Raw genomic sequence first — 14,820 nt, forward strand, 5'->3', positions numbered from 1 at the left:
ACTTAATATCACTTACCGTGCTATTCTTCAGTTTAAAATCATCTTCAATCTCATCAGCACTGTCATCATCAGACACTTCACCCTCTTCAGCATCTGCCGACAGGTACGAAGGAAGGCGCTTCCCCTACAAACAAAAAAAAAGGAAGGAATGAATGCTTCCATTTTGCTTGTCAGCTACCCCACTATTGAGCATTATATTGTGTTTCACCTCAGTTTAAAGACCTTACAACCTGTCTGTGTTGACACAGCACTTCACGTATTGATGCTGGAATTAAATCCATACTAATGGCTGTTGGTCACATCCAAAACCACAAGCACAATGTAGTAACATTCTCTTCCTATGAAGACCGCAACATTAGAGACAATAAGGAGCAAAGAAAATAAAATAATACATTACAACCCACAACATTGAGTGATATCATAATAAGATCAATGACTTAAAAAAGCAAACAATTCAATTCAATTCAATTCACCTTTATTTGTATAGTGCTTTTACAATGTAGATTGTGTCACACACAAACACACACACAAAAAAAGGTTTTAAGGTATTTCTTAAAACAGTCAAGAATTCCCTGACTTGGATCCAATATATGAAAATGACCTCCCGATCTTAGTTTTAAATTTAAAGCGAGGTTCAAAAGAGTATATTTGGAGTGAGAAGGTGTAGACATTGTAACCAGATTTCTGATATACTCTGAAGCCAGGCCATGTATCGCTTTATAGGTTAAAATAAGTACCTTAAAATCAAAGTTGTGAAAGCAGTGGTGTAATATGGCTACGGGATAGTGTATGATTGAAGACACGAGCAGCTGAGTTTAGTACATATTGAAGCCTCTTAATCATGTTTGCAGGTAATCCCTTAAAAAGACAATTGCAGTAGTCAAGCCTAGATTTAATAAAGGCAGGAATAAGCCTTTCAGCATCTGGCATAGACAGAAACGGTCGTACTTGTGCAATATTCTGAAGATGATAAAAGCAGGTTTAGTAATATTTAGTAAGTCAGCAGTGCAGCAAAGATCACACCCATGTTTCATACATTTGTACAGGGAAAAGATTTGACTTGAACATGACATGAAGGATAAAGGACAAAATATGTTTGTAGTTAACGTTAACAAGTCATAGTCAGATACTGTTTACGCTCACTGGCCACTTTATTAGGTACACCTTACTAGTACCGGGTTGGACCCCTCCTTTGCCTTCAGAACTTGATCTTTTATGGCATAGATTCAACAAGGCATTGGAAACATTCCTCAGAGATTTTGGTCTATATTGACATGATAGTGTCACACAGTTGCTGCAGATTTGTCAGCTGCACATCCATGATGCGAATCTCCAGTTCAACCACATCCCTAAGGTGCTCTATTGTGACTGTGGAGGCCATTTGAGTACAGTAAACTCATTGTCATGTATAAGAAACCAGTCTGAGATGATTCACGCTTTATGACATGGTGTATTATCCTGCTGAAAGTAGCCATCAGAAGATGGGTACACTGTGGTCATGAAGGGAGGTGACATGGTCAGCAACAATACTCAGGTAGGATGTGGTATTGACACGATGCTCAATTGGAACTAATGGGCTCAAAGTGTGCTAAGAAATATCCCTCACACCATTACACATCACCAGCCTAAACCATTGATACAAGGCAGGATGGATCCATGTTTTCATGTTAATGATGCCAAATTCTGACCCATTCTACCATCCAAATGTTGTAGCAGATATTGAGACTCATCAAACCGTTTTTCCAATCTTCTATTGTCCAATAATCGTGAGGCTGTGAGAATTGTAGCCTCACTTTTCTGTTCTTAGCTGACAGAAGTGGCACCTTGTGTGGTCTTCTGCTGCTGTAGCCCATCCGCCTCAGGGTTCGACATTGCTGTGCATTCAAAGATGCTCTTCTGCATACCTTGTTTGTAATGAATGGTTATTTGAGTTACTGTTGCCTTTCTATCAGCTCGAACCAGTCTGGCCATTCTCCTCTAACCTCTGGCATCAACAAGGTATTTGCGCCCACAGAACTGCCGCTCACTGGATATTTTCTCTTTTTCGGCTATTCTCTGTAAACCATATTGTGTGTGACAATCCCAGTAGATCAGCAGTTTCTGAAATACTCAGACCAGCCTATCTGGCACCAACAACCATGCCATGTTCAAAGTCACTTAAATCACCTTTCTTCCCCATTCTGATGCTCAGTTTGAACAGCAGCAGATCATCTTGACCATGTCTACATGCCTAAATGCATTGAGTTGCTACCATGTAATTGGCTGATTAGAAATTTGCATTAACAAGCAGTTAGAGAGGTGTCTAATAAAGTGGCCGGAGAGTGTATTTAAAATAAACAAAACTAAGCCAGTAAATCTAGCAAATATTGTTGTTTGGGGTCAAAAGTAGAAATGTGCAAAAGTTGTTAAACATTTGTTCAAAATACTACCCGATATTGATAGCCTAACCCTCACCCTAAAACGACCAAAAACTATTCTAACTACAGCTCTAGGGGAAAATGTTTGTTGGAATCACGGATTCGGGAAACACCAAATCAATGAACTATGTTTGTTATGACTGAACTTGCTATCCAAATTGGCTAGCGATGGTTTTCGGAAATGCACCCCTGGTTAACAGCAGAGACAATGGGCTGTCATTGAGGATAGTGTTGAACCATCAAAGATAGTTATGTAAATATTGCCATACTAACAGTTGCCTAAATTGATTTATTTTACTTAAACACCGTTTGTAGTCTATTAAATACTTTACCTTTACATCAAATTGATCATAAATAAATTTGACACTGCTAAACTGCAAACTGAATTAAATGTATTTCTGCTATACATATCTTAACCTGAGGATAAACAGATTCTCAGACACTTCAGAGTACTGAAACCCATTTAAAGGTGGTTTCATTTAAAACTCCAAGCACAGATCCTCGTCTCCTCCTCGTCTGTCTCTCTCAAAGACATATTTGTATGAGAGCTATTGGGAAATAAGAGTCGCTGGTGGAAGGACAAGAAGGAGGAAAATCAATCCCACGCTTTTGACCTACAGAGTTTGCAGGAATACAAGATGAGTGCTCTCATCTGGTGGAGGAGGCTGACACTGTGACATGTTTAAGTGTGTGTGTGTAATCAAAGGAGACCCGTGTTCCAGTGCAAGGGGATTTACTCAAGTGTGCTCCAATCACAAAGGGTCCCTGCTGGGTTTGAGAGCCTGCCGTCACTGTTTGCTCAAATGGGAGGGTCCTGTAGAGTAGCAGGCTGGCACTGCCATCTGTCTTGACCTGTTTTACTAATACCAAGCTTCTTGCTGGCACAGTGACGTCCGCACTTACACAGAGCAATAGTCTCTTCTCATCTCACTGACCACCTGTCATCCCATTACACCCTTAAAGTAACAGTTTAGCCAAAATGAAAATTCGGTCATCATTTGTTATTCTCAAAAATGTCTAGAAGCTCCAAAAAGAACAAGAAATGCCATTCTTTATCTTCTGATGCCAATCAATAGCTTTGCATCAGGACAAATACCAAAGGTTAAGTTGAAAATCATAATGTTTGTTTATCAGGCAAAAGAAAAAAACTTATACTGATGACAAAACAGGCATGAACATTACAAACGTGCAAAAGATGGTCAGCTACCTTAAAGCTATTACATTACTTCATAGTTTAGAAAATATATATTCTAACAGAATATATATTATAACAGAATTGTATTAATACTTTCCATTCATAATTATCCTATAGGTCAAACTCAGTTTCTGGAGGGCTGCAGCCCTGCAGTTAACTTCCAACCCTAATTAAACACACAATATCAAACAAGTTGAGCAATTCATGCTTGTTTGAAACCTACAGGTACAGTCAGTAAGGCCCAATCCCAATTCTATGTTTGAATCCCTACCCCTTCCCCTTCGCTCTTCAAACAGAGTGTGAAAGGGAAGGGCTTCAAAATTTACCCCTAAGAAATGGGACACCACTACAGGTATTCCAGTTACGTTATTTTTTGGTATTTATCTTCAGGAAATCACTGAAGGCAGCGATATTATTTTATAATAATGATTTAATGTGGCAATAAGCTCGTAACTGTACTGTGCATTTACACCCTGGCCATATTCATCAATGTAAACACAAGAAAACAACATTAACATTATAGCAGCCACTGTCAAAAGCTCAACCACAGCCACTAGACTTTTCTGACAGGGTATTCGAGCATCATCCAGTCTCAGAATGTTGTGGGACTGCTATACAGTAGTTAATATTAGGGACTATAGATAGCGAAATTTAGCGGTTTTTATTTTAGCTGTTTTTTTTTAAAGCATGACGGTAAAACACGAACACGGTTATGCATGTATTAAAACGTATGTTTGTTTGTTAAACAAATTCGTAATAATGACAAAAAAATACTAATTTGTGCATCTCCTGACTTCCAGGTGCAGTTATGCTGCCATTGTGGCTGGTGTATTCTGGGAAATTTTCTTACCCCTTGGATTCGAGTGTGGTCCTGAAAAATCTCTCTTTCAACGGCTATCTAGCCCTTCCCCTTACCCCTACACCTTCAAGATAAGGTACTTCAACTAAGGTAGCCCAGGGTGCTGAATTATAATTGGGTAAGCTGGCATTGGGCAGGTAAAAGAGACCAAAACAAAGAATATTTGACTTCAGCATTGTTTTTTAGATGAACAATATGTTCACTTAGCATGTTTCCTAAATATCTGCAAACATATTATGGTATTTTTATGCATTGGAAGAGTCAAAAACTTACATACAGCATGTTTAAACATAAAAGAAAGATAAGTGAGGAAACTAAAGCTTGAAAATGCTTACAGGGTGTCTTCAGTTCATATCATACCTTCAACAGTATCTTGCCCTTCAGCAAGTTGGGGCTGGGGAGCTGCTTGGGGTCTTTGTTCAGGGCCTCCCCCACATCCAGCTTGTCTCCGAAGATCTCCTTGAGGTGCTGAGCGATCTTCTTCTGCTGCTGAATGCTGCAGTGATTCTCTATGGACAGGATCACAGGGAACCTGACGCAGCAGGAGACAGAAGAGAGAAAGTCTGAGGGTGACAGGAATCACGAAGCAGGGAACAGCCAGAACAGTCAGCAGATGCTCCCTGCCTCCAGAGCTTCTCCACACATTAACCTTTCATCCTTTTTTATTCAACTTGACTCATCTTCACTGTCGTGTTCTATCTCTCTTCCCTCCTTCCAGTCCATCTGAATGCCTGTCTTTTGTTTGACTGTGTCTCTCTTTTACTTTCTTTTCCCTGCCAAATGATGTCTTGCTGGTTTGTTTACTTCGTATATGAAATGCATACTCAAACTCTCTGCAAAATCTAGATGTTCTAACAATTCAAATAAGGGGTTTCCAAAGACGTGTGAGAAAACAACACATATTTCACAATGCAAAATCTTACTCTTGAACAATACTTGTGTTTAGTTCGCCAATAGAACTATCAATGCACTCTTAAATCAAGAACAAAATAGAAACATTAGATAATATGCTTTAATATTTTGCCCCTATCTTTTCAGAATTTAGTATGATCACTTCTTAATTTAATTCTCGATAACACTTTACAATTAGTTAATGTTAGTAAATAAAGCATTACATAAACTTTATTAATGTTAACTTAATCTTATTCTAATGCATCACTTTAAATGAACAGCTTAATTAGTTAATGTTTACTTACAAATACACTGATATATTTGTTCACGGACTAGATCAGTGGTTCTCAAAGTAGGGGCTCAGGACCCCCTAGGGTCGCTTGTTGATTTCCAAAAATCTCATATATGTTATTAAACTTTTAGAATTACCATGTTTTATCCATAACCCACAGAAGATAAAAATATTTTTTAACTCATAATATATTTAATATACAGTTGAAGTCAGAATTATTAGCCCCCATTGAATTTTTTTTTCTTTTTTAAATATTTCCCAAAAGATGTTTAACAGAGCAAGGACATTTTCACAGTATGTCTCATAATATTTTTTCTTATGTATTTATGTAAAGAAAGTATTATTTGTTTTATTTCGGCTAGAATAAAAGCATGTTTTAATTTTTATATGAACCATTTTAAGGTCAATTTTTTTTTTTTTTCAAACGTCTACAGAACAAACCATCATTATACAATAACTTGCCTAATTACCCTATCCTGCCTAGTTAACCTAATTAACTTAGTTAAGTCTTTAAATGTCACTTTAAGCTGTATAGCAGTGTCTTGAAAAATATCTAGTTAAATATTATTTACTGTCATCATGGCAAAGATAAAATAAATCAGTTATTAGAAATGAGTTATTAAAATTATTATGTTTAGAAATGTGTTGAAAAAATCTTCTCTCCGTTAAACAGAAATTGGGGGAAAAAATAAACAGGGGGGCTAATAATATTTAATAATTAAATAGAAAAACAACATGCAAATAAAAACCCATCAGCCTTTATTATTTTTTTTCAGATTGATATTACAGCACAATGTTAAACTTTGACACATTTATGGCACTCACATACATTAAAAATAAAGCCCACGACGGAACATGCTGGATGATCTCCAAGTGGTGGTCTTATACCAAGAATAGACTTGTGCTGTAAACATTGTGCCCACAGTCTTATTAAGTGAGGTTAATATCAAATTAAACGAATGAATAATGATTATAAAAAATTATATGGTTGTTGGACTGTTGCACTTTTTTGTGTTGTCAGCATGCTCCTGTTTAAACAGTTGGTGTGTGCATTATTTGTATGTTGATAACCACCTCCGAGCATAGTGGAGGTTGTGAGTCACTTGAGTTGTTATTTTAGGGGTCGCGGGCTGAAAAGTTTGAGAACCCCTTTATTAGAAAACATGACCTACCATTGAACAACATTTATTCAGCAATACAAAATGTTATGTAAACTAAATGTTAATATTGATATTTGTTAATGCATTAGTTAACATGAACCAATGTTAGCAACACATTAGATAACATTGGAATAGTATAGACTTTACAATAAGGTTCCTATTTCCCTTAACAAATGCTTTGCTACTGATAAATCATGTTATACGATTACATTTAAGGCATGTAGATCACAATTTTAAATTCTCTGACATTTAAAAAAAATCCCAGAAAGAAATAATTAAATGAATAATGTTGCTGTGCTCTTTGAAAATGACATAAGGAGATTCACAAGCTATTCCTGAATGTCACGTCTGTCAGGGAACCAGGAGAACCCTCTAGGTTTAAAAAGCACTACGTTTTGAGTGACATTCCACACACACACACACACGCACGCACACACGCACACACATAAACATTCCATGAAAAGAACAAGAGAATCGGAAAAAGGGAAATGGAAAAACGAAAAGATATCCTGTAGGGCTGTAGTGATAGCAATGCTGTCTCAGCAGGTATCATGGGATATGGGAAGTGTAATTTGCATGCGATGTGCATGTGCTAAAAAGCTCATTTACCACATCATGGTGTGCCATTAGCTAAAACAGGTGGCTGTTTAATGATAAAACACCATTATAGAAACTGACAGGTAGCTTTCTAGGTGCATCAAGGCGCTAGTACAGAAAGATATCATGTGTTATGTACTTATCCTCACTGTGAAAAACAAAACAATTTTCCACAACAAATTAAATATAATTTTATGTCATGCACCTCGCTGGTTGTCTTATCTGGTAATTGTCAGATCAAGAAAAAAAAGAAAACGCGGGCACTGCAAGCCTGCTTTTTCTGATAGAAGTCAATCACACATGGTGTAAAAGCAAAGAACACACATGCAATTCTCTTATGAAGCTGAGTTGACGTTATGGAACATTAACATACTGCTTAGTGTACAGTACTTCCATTTTTAAAATAATTATTATAAAATGTTGTCACATGATCTCATCAACTTGAATATTAAATGTTTTATTTTTAATAAATGTTTTTTTTTATTTGCAACATTTACTTATTTTCATATTATATTAAATTCTACATTTATACTACATTTAATCATTTTTAGACAATATAAGTTAATCATTTAATATGATAATTCCTACACTGTAAAACCCAATAAGTTAAGGAAACTCAAACCATTTGAGGAAACCGATTGCAACAAACCATTTAAGTTCACAAACTAATCCTAATGAGTACTGTGAACTTTTCCATTTGACCGTTTTGACTAAACAAAGCAATTTGAGCACTGTAAAAGACAATAAATTAATAAAACTCAAACCAACTGAGTACTGTAAAAGCCAATAAATTAATAGAACTTAAACCAACTGAGTACTGTAAAACCCAGTAAATGAATAGAACTCAAACCAACTGAGTACTATAAAACCCAGTAAATGAATAGAACTCAAACCAACTGAGTACTGTAAAACCCAGTAAATGAATAGAACTCAAACCAACTGAGTACTGTAAAACCCAGTAAATGAATAGAACTCAAACCAACTGAGTACTATAAAACCCAGTAAATGAATAGAACTCAAACCAACTGAGTACTGTAAAACCCAGTAAATGAATAGAACTCAAACCAACTGAGTACTGTAAAACCCAGTAAATGAATAGAACTCAAACCAACTGAGTACTATAAAACCCAGTAAATGAATAGAACTCAAACCAACTGAGTACTGTAAAACCCAGTAAATGAATAGAACTCAAACCAACTGAGTACTGTAAAAGCCAATAAATGAATAGAACTCAAACCAACTAAGTACTGTAAAACCTAGTAAATGAATAGAACTCAAACCAACTGAGTACTGTAAAAGCCAATAAGTTAAAACAACTCAAAATGTTGGAGGAAACAGATTGCTACAAACCATATTAAAAGTTAAAAACTAATCTATATGAGTACTGTGAACTTACTCCATTTAAGTTGAAGTAATGTGGTATTTAATTAACTCATTACTTTCAGTAAATTTGAGTTAACTACACTCATTTTATTTGATAAAGTTGACTGTAGGGTTTTACAGTGTAGTGTAATGAATACACCCTTTTCACATTTGTCATGGTTGGGTAAACTTAGAGCGCACTGAATCAAAGAGTACAACAAATAATATTTTTACAATCCAATTTGCTGAAACAGTAAAAAAAAAAACTCCACAATGGTGTTATCAATAATTTTGAGAAAAAGGAAAAAAAAATCTCACGAGCAAATGTCTGTATTTACACGAGTTCAGTCGTATGAAATTGTACGATTTTAAAAAGAAGGTGTGGCACCTAACCCCACCCCTAAACCCAATTACCATCATAGGGGGATGAGCAAATCGTACTAAATTGTATTAATTAGATCGTAAGAATTCATACGAATCAACTAAATCAAAAAGTTATGAATTGCCGTGAGATTGTGTTGGTGAGACTGATGACAACAGCCAGAAGAGAGAATAACGTCAAATTTACTCTCAGCCCCGTATATGCTGAGCGGTAAGCAATAACCAGTAATAAGTTTTTTGTAATTTGACACAAAGATAATACATTCATAAATGCATATAAATGTTCATACGTTTTTTTTTTTAAATCAAAATATGAAAAACTTTCAAGGATTTAAGATTATGATGACAATTAAACGCATCATAATGCATCATAGTCTTGTGAAAAGGGTCCATAAGACAGATATCGCTGCATTTGGCTCGTCTGACATTACAAACATCTCCCAAGTAAATGTGGGTATTTTACCTGAAAGTATGTGTTAAAAATTTTGGACAGTGCACTTCAATTTGATAGACAGATGAATTCCGTCATCAAGTCATGTTTTTACCAATTAAGATCCTTGGCTAAAGTAAAGACTTTCTTTTAAACTCTTTGATCGTTATCCGAATATCATCCAATAAGAGCTCTAAGGTCTGCCATCCAGAGCGTGTTGATTGTTTTTAAGTCAAAATTTAAATCTCAGAGTGATTGTGCGTTTCCCATAGCTAAACTTTGGAACATGTTACTGATCTACATTAGAACTGCACCAGCATTACACATATATATATATATATATATATATATATATATATATATATATATATATATATATATATATATATATATATATATATATATATATATATATATATATATATATATATTTGTTTGTTTTTAGAACATTATATAGCACATTGGTCAACTGTAAGTTGTTTTAATTGTGCTCTACAAATATATTGAGATTGAGATTAATGCAGTACACAAATATACTGTATATCAGAAAGGTGCTAGAATAAGCCCATAGAAAATCTAAATAAATTCATAAAAAAGATTTATATTGAAAGTAATACCAAAACATTTCAACGTACATTTGCCCACTCTACGAACTCCATAAATGTTACCAATTAATACGCCAAGCCAAAAAAAATGATAATAATAATAAAAATCAAGCATAGAGATGCTTTTAATAGGCAGACATGGCTACACAACTAGAAATTTTGTACAAAAAACAAAAAAAAACACAAAGCCTGTTGTCTATTTAAGTCTACATGTCATAATAGAGACTGCTGTCGATGATTTAGTTTAAATTGCAGAACATTAAAGGTGTTTGGTGCTGTAATATTAAATTTGATAAAAGCAGCAGAGTAGTAACACACAAGATGCTTTTGTTAGCTGTGAGTTACTATGGTTAATTGTGTGTCAATCATTGCAGTTTTGGGAAGTGGGTCAGGTTTCATACACACAATGAATAATAATTTATGGGATTGACAGGGTATTTAAAGGTTTCACTCCTGGAACATGCGTTGTGTATTAGATGCATTCATGTTTTTAAAAGCATGAAAGAGAAGTGCTGTTCTGTGCATGAGCTCAGCTGAAGAGACGGAGCAGAACACAGACATGTAAAGGCATCTTTTAGATTAAGATGCGTTCCTATAGGTCGACTACAAGCAAAAATGTTGCACTTAGAGCAACATTTCATCACCTTAGAATTATAAGGTTCCATCTAACATTATGGGATGTTTTTATAAGTTGTTTATATTTTAAGACTTTTTATTAAAAAAAAAAACAATTGTTACATGCATACTGTTTGCTATGGAATGCAAAAAACTTTGAAGCTCAATATCTCAAAATCATTTAGAACGCAGATAGAACCTTATAATTCCAATGTGACGATTTAGTGGCAGCAATTAGAGATAATTCACTTAAACTTAAATAATGAAAATAAAGTATTGAGAATGAAAATGCATGAGGAACAATAAATTGTATCCTTAAAGTGACAGCAGGCTATACTGCTCTGCTTATCCTTTTCAATCAAACCCCAAAAGACTGCAAGACATTTGTAGCTTTAATAAGAAACAAATTAGGTTTAACCATCATTAACTACATGTATGCTTAAAGCACAGATTCATTAATTTTCCTTTGGCTTAGACACTTATTTTTCAGGAATTGCCACAGCGGAATGAACCGTCAACTATTCCAGCATATGTTTTACACAGTGGATGCCCTTTCAGCCGCAACCCAGCACTGGGAAACACCCATATACTCTTACATTCACAGACACACTAATACTTTACGGCCAATTTAGTTAATCCAAATCACCTATAGCACATGTCTTTGGACTGTGAGGGAAACTGGAGTACCCGTAGGTAACCATACGAGCACGAGGAGAACAAGCTCCACACAGAAATGACAACTGGCTTAGCCGGAACTCAAACCAGTGATCTTCTTGCTGTGAGGCGACAGTGCTAACCACTGAGCAACTGTAAAGCACAGATTGTTTAATTTATAAATATTATATTCTATTGTATTTGTTTTATTATTTTCAATAAATGTAAAGACTTTTTTGTTTTGTTTTTTATTTGGCTGAGGTTTTGAGAATTGCGAAATTTCATGATCTCTAAAATGTATAGGCTACAAGTACAGCCCTAATATAAGCCATAATTAATGGCTGTTTTGGGAGAATAATTAACATTTATTTTTGTTTTGCTGGTATGTTTGCTTTACTGCAATTATTTAACCATTAACTGATGCTTTAAAAATGGTACATGCCAACCCGCTGGGCGTCTATTTGGCAGAATCGGGTCATCTGTAAAAGCATGTCAGGAAAGTTTGTTTGGTATGTTCCACATATCGTCTCCCTTTGGGTTCATGTTTGCAGGAGTTTGCTCAATTGAGCATGTAGAACCGGCGTCAGCCATCGGTGATGGAGAGCGCTATGATTGGCTATTTAGCCACAAATCAGAGTGCTAGAACAAAGATTTTAATGACAAAACCAAGCAGACGATGCAAGTCAAGAGGGAACATAAAGAAGTCGACTGTCATTTTTTTGCATTTCTTATATATTTGCATGCTAAATGGATTATAAGATTATCAGATATTTTTGCAGGCGCAAATACCAATGTGGTGACCAAGAAGTACTTTGGAAATGGTGAGTAAATGCTGCTTTGTTTACAGTTTGTATGTGGGGAGCATGAGTTCTGCTTTCCCTTTGTGGAATGATAATACAGATACTATTGTATGTATGGAAACATACATCCTCTCATGCTGGCGTACATTCTATTTTCAGTCAGCTGTCAAATGTTTGGTGTCTTCATGCACAGATTTTCGGTTCAGATGGGACCAGATGGGGCAACATAGTTGGTTTCCATTGCCACTAGATCTGTCCGGGCTTAACAAGATAAATGTTAAATACCAGTCAGATACCAGTCATAGTGTCACATGATGAAGATATAAGCAGACATAAATCGGTACACTGCCACTATTTCTCTCAAAAGACAATTTATTAAGACAACTTTTTGACCTACATTGTGATCATCAGGTCCATGATGTGGTTAAAGAAATATCTAAGGATTTCTTGTATTGTCTGTGTGACATAATAAAGACCATGAAGGTAAATTGTCTTTTGAGGGCGACAGTGGCAGGGGGCTGATTTATGTTTGCTAATGTTTTCATTCTGTTTAATTTGATGGAGCACCTGCTTAAAGTTTTCTTAGGATGTTCACACACTGACGCTTCTGTCAACATGATGACTCACATGTAGTAAAATTAAATAACTTTTTAGAGCTTTCGAGTGTGTGACTCGTGATACGCCAATGTATTGTCTTTTTAATGAACTGCCCAGCAGAGGTTGCTTTTAAAGATACTACATCAAAGAATTCCTGATCATAAATGAATATCCTGAAAATAAAAGGAACAATGTGGAAGTACATACTCGTTGTTTACGAAGGCGTATTTGTTGATGGTCTCAATGACAGATTTAAAGGTGATCTTCGAGGTTAAAGTGTAACCGTGTTGGACCATAGGCTCCCCATCCGGACCGTCCCAACAATCCACTGTAAACCAAATCAAATCACAAACAGAACAAGGAGTTATTTATTTTGAGCAATTTGAGAGATTTATATATTTATAAAGAGTGATCTTACCTTCCACACAGCGGCAGCCGGCCTGCAGGACCCATGCATACATGTCCGTCTTGGAGTGAGACAACAGCTGGTCCCCAGTCAGGTAAGTGTTATGGGAGGAAGCTATGAAATAGTTACAAATAGGCTGATCCATGTCTTGATTGATCTCGTGGTGTTGAGGGTTAAACACATCACAGGCTGGGCTTCGCATGTAGTTGGTGAACCCTAGGTGGAAAAAAAACAGAAAACAGCCATCAAGTCAATGCACCTTTATTTCTAAAATGCTTTATACAACGCAGACTATGTAAAAGCTGTTTTACAAGGAAGAATGAGAAAACTATAAGTCAGATAGCTATTCAGATAGACATTTTCAGTACACTCAAAAAATAATTTGTTGAATCAACAAGATTTATTGTAGCACCCATTGTGCATCTAAAGATATCCATTAAACTTGAACTGCTTTGAATGTGTTATGTGAACACAATACAAATGTGCAAATTCAACATGGTTTTAACAGGGCTATCTAACTGCTTTGCAGCTAATTGAATTAAAATGTTTGTGTTGTGTTTATCTGATTGAATGTATTCTTATTTACTCAATGTCAGTAAAGCACTTCAACTCAGATTTTTCCTTGTTACATCAACAAGTTGTTTTATCTGTCTTGTCCATGTATGATTAATAAATTTTTGGGTTGCTTCAATTAGCTTTGTCTTGGTTGGCTGCATTGAAGTTCAGTAATAACCAAAAAGTACATAAACATTTTAACATTTTTATTTTTTCATGAGAGATTAACATAAAGTTCAAACTGTATTCTTCACTTTAAGGTCTCCATTAAAGTAACAATGTGTAAAACAATTAGACAAGAAAACCTTGACTAAGAAACCTGATAACCAAACAACCAAGACTTTAATTTTGTCTTACCAACAAACCTTTTCCTGACAACCAAAAAAATCAACATTAAACAATAAAAATAAAAACAGCTATAAATGTGCATTTTCTTCATTCAGTCACTACATCAGTCTTGTTCAAGCTCATGCACCAGTGTTCATGCCCCAGTAGCTTGTTTCAAGGCAACATTGCAACTCCAAGTGTGTTTTTGTTTTTGTCTCCAAGTTATTTGTGCCAAGAATAAGTTGTCCATATATATGTGGAACATATACTATTGTGATGGAGGCACACATTAACTCACCAGAGTCAAAATTATTGATTTTACTTGTATGCTAAAATACATTAGAATATTGAGAAAGGTCATGTTGTTTTGAGATATTTTGTAAATCCCCTTCCATAAATATATAAAAACTCAATTTTTAAAAAGTAATATGCATTGCTAAAAAGACACCCTGGAGTACTTTTTTTTATTTGAACAGATTTGTGAGTGTTGAGCATCAGTTAAGACATTGTTAGCACTTGTCAGCTTTAACTGTGGAGAAACTGGATATTTTTGTGGTTTTGTCAGCTAATTTCATCTTCCCGGTTTAGAATAATTTTTGGGGTGGGATCAAAATCAGTGACGTAGCACGCATTTGCTAATGGACTGATGACACGTCGGTTTCTTGTTATTATTCATA

General features: G+C 35.4%; 1 protein-coding gene across 1 annotated transcript in view; it reads right to left on the reverse strand.

The window, feature by feature from the left end:
- The window catches only part of plch1 (phospholipase C, eta 1), a 173,804-nt gene that overhangs the window by 40,859 nt on the left and 118,125 nt on the right, over window positions 1-14,820 (reverse strand). Inside the window, exons 8-11 of the mRNA XM_056478120.1 lie at window positions 13,274-13,477; window positions 13,063-13,183; window positions 4,832-5,003; window positions 17-124 (exon numbers count right to left, since the gene is read on the reverse strand). Coding sequence (XP_056334095.1) covers window positions 17-124; window positions 4,832-5,003; window positions 13,063-13,183; window positions 13,274-13,477 — 605 coding nt within the window. The remainder of the gene's footprint in view (window positions 1-16; window positions 125-4,831; window positions 5,004-13,062; window positions 13,184-13,273; window positions 13,478-14,820) is intronic.

Source organism: Danio aesculapii, chromosome 18 (assembly GCF_903798145.1).
Source record: "Danio aesculapii chromosome 18, fDanAes4.1, whole genome shotgun sequence".
Taxonomy (NCBI): domain Eukaryota; kingdom Metazoa; phylum Chordata; class Actinopteri; order Cypriniformes; family Danionidae; genus Danio; species Danio aesculapii.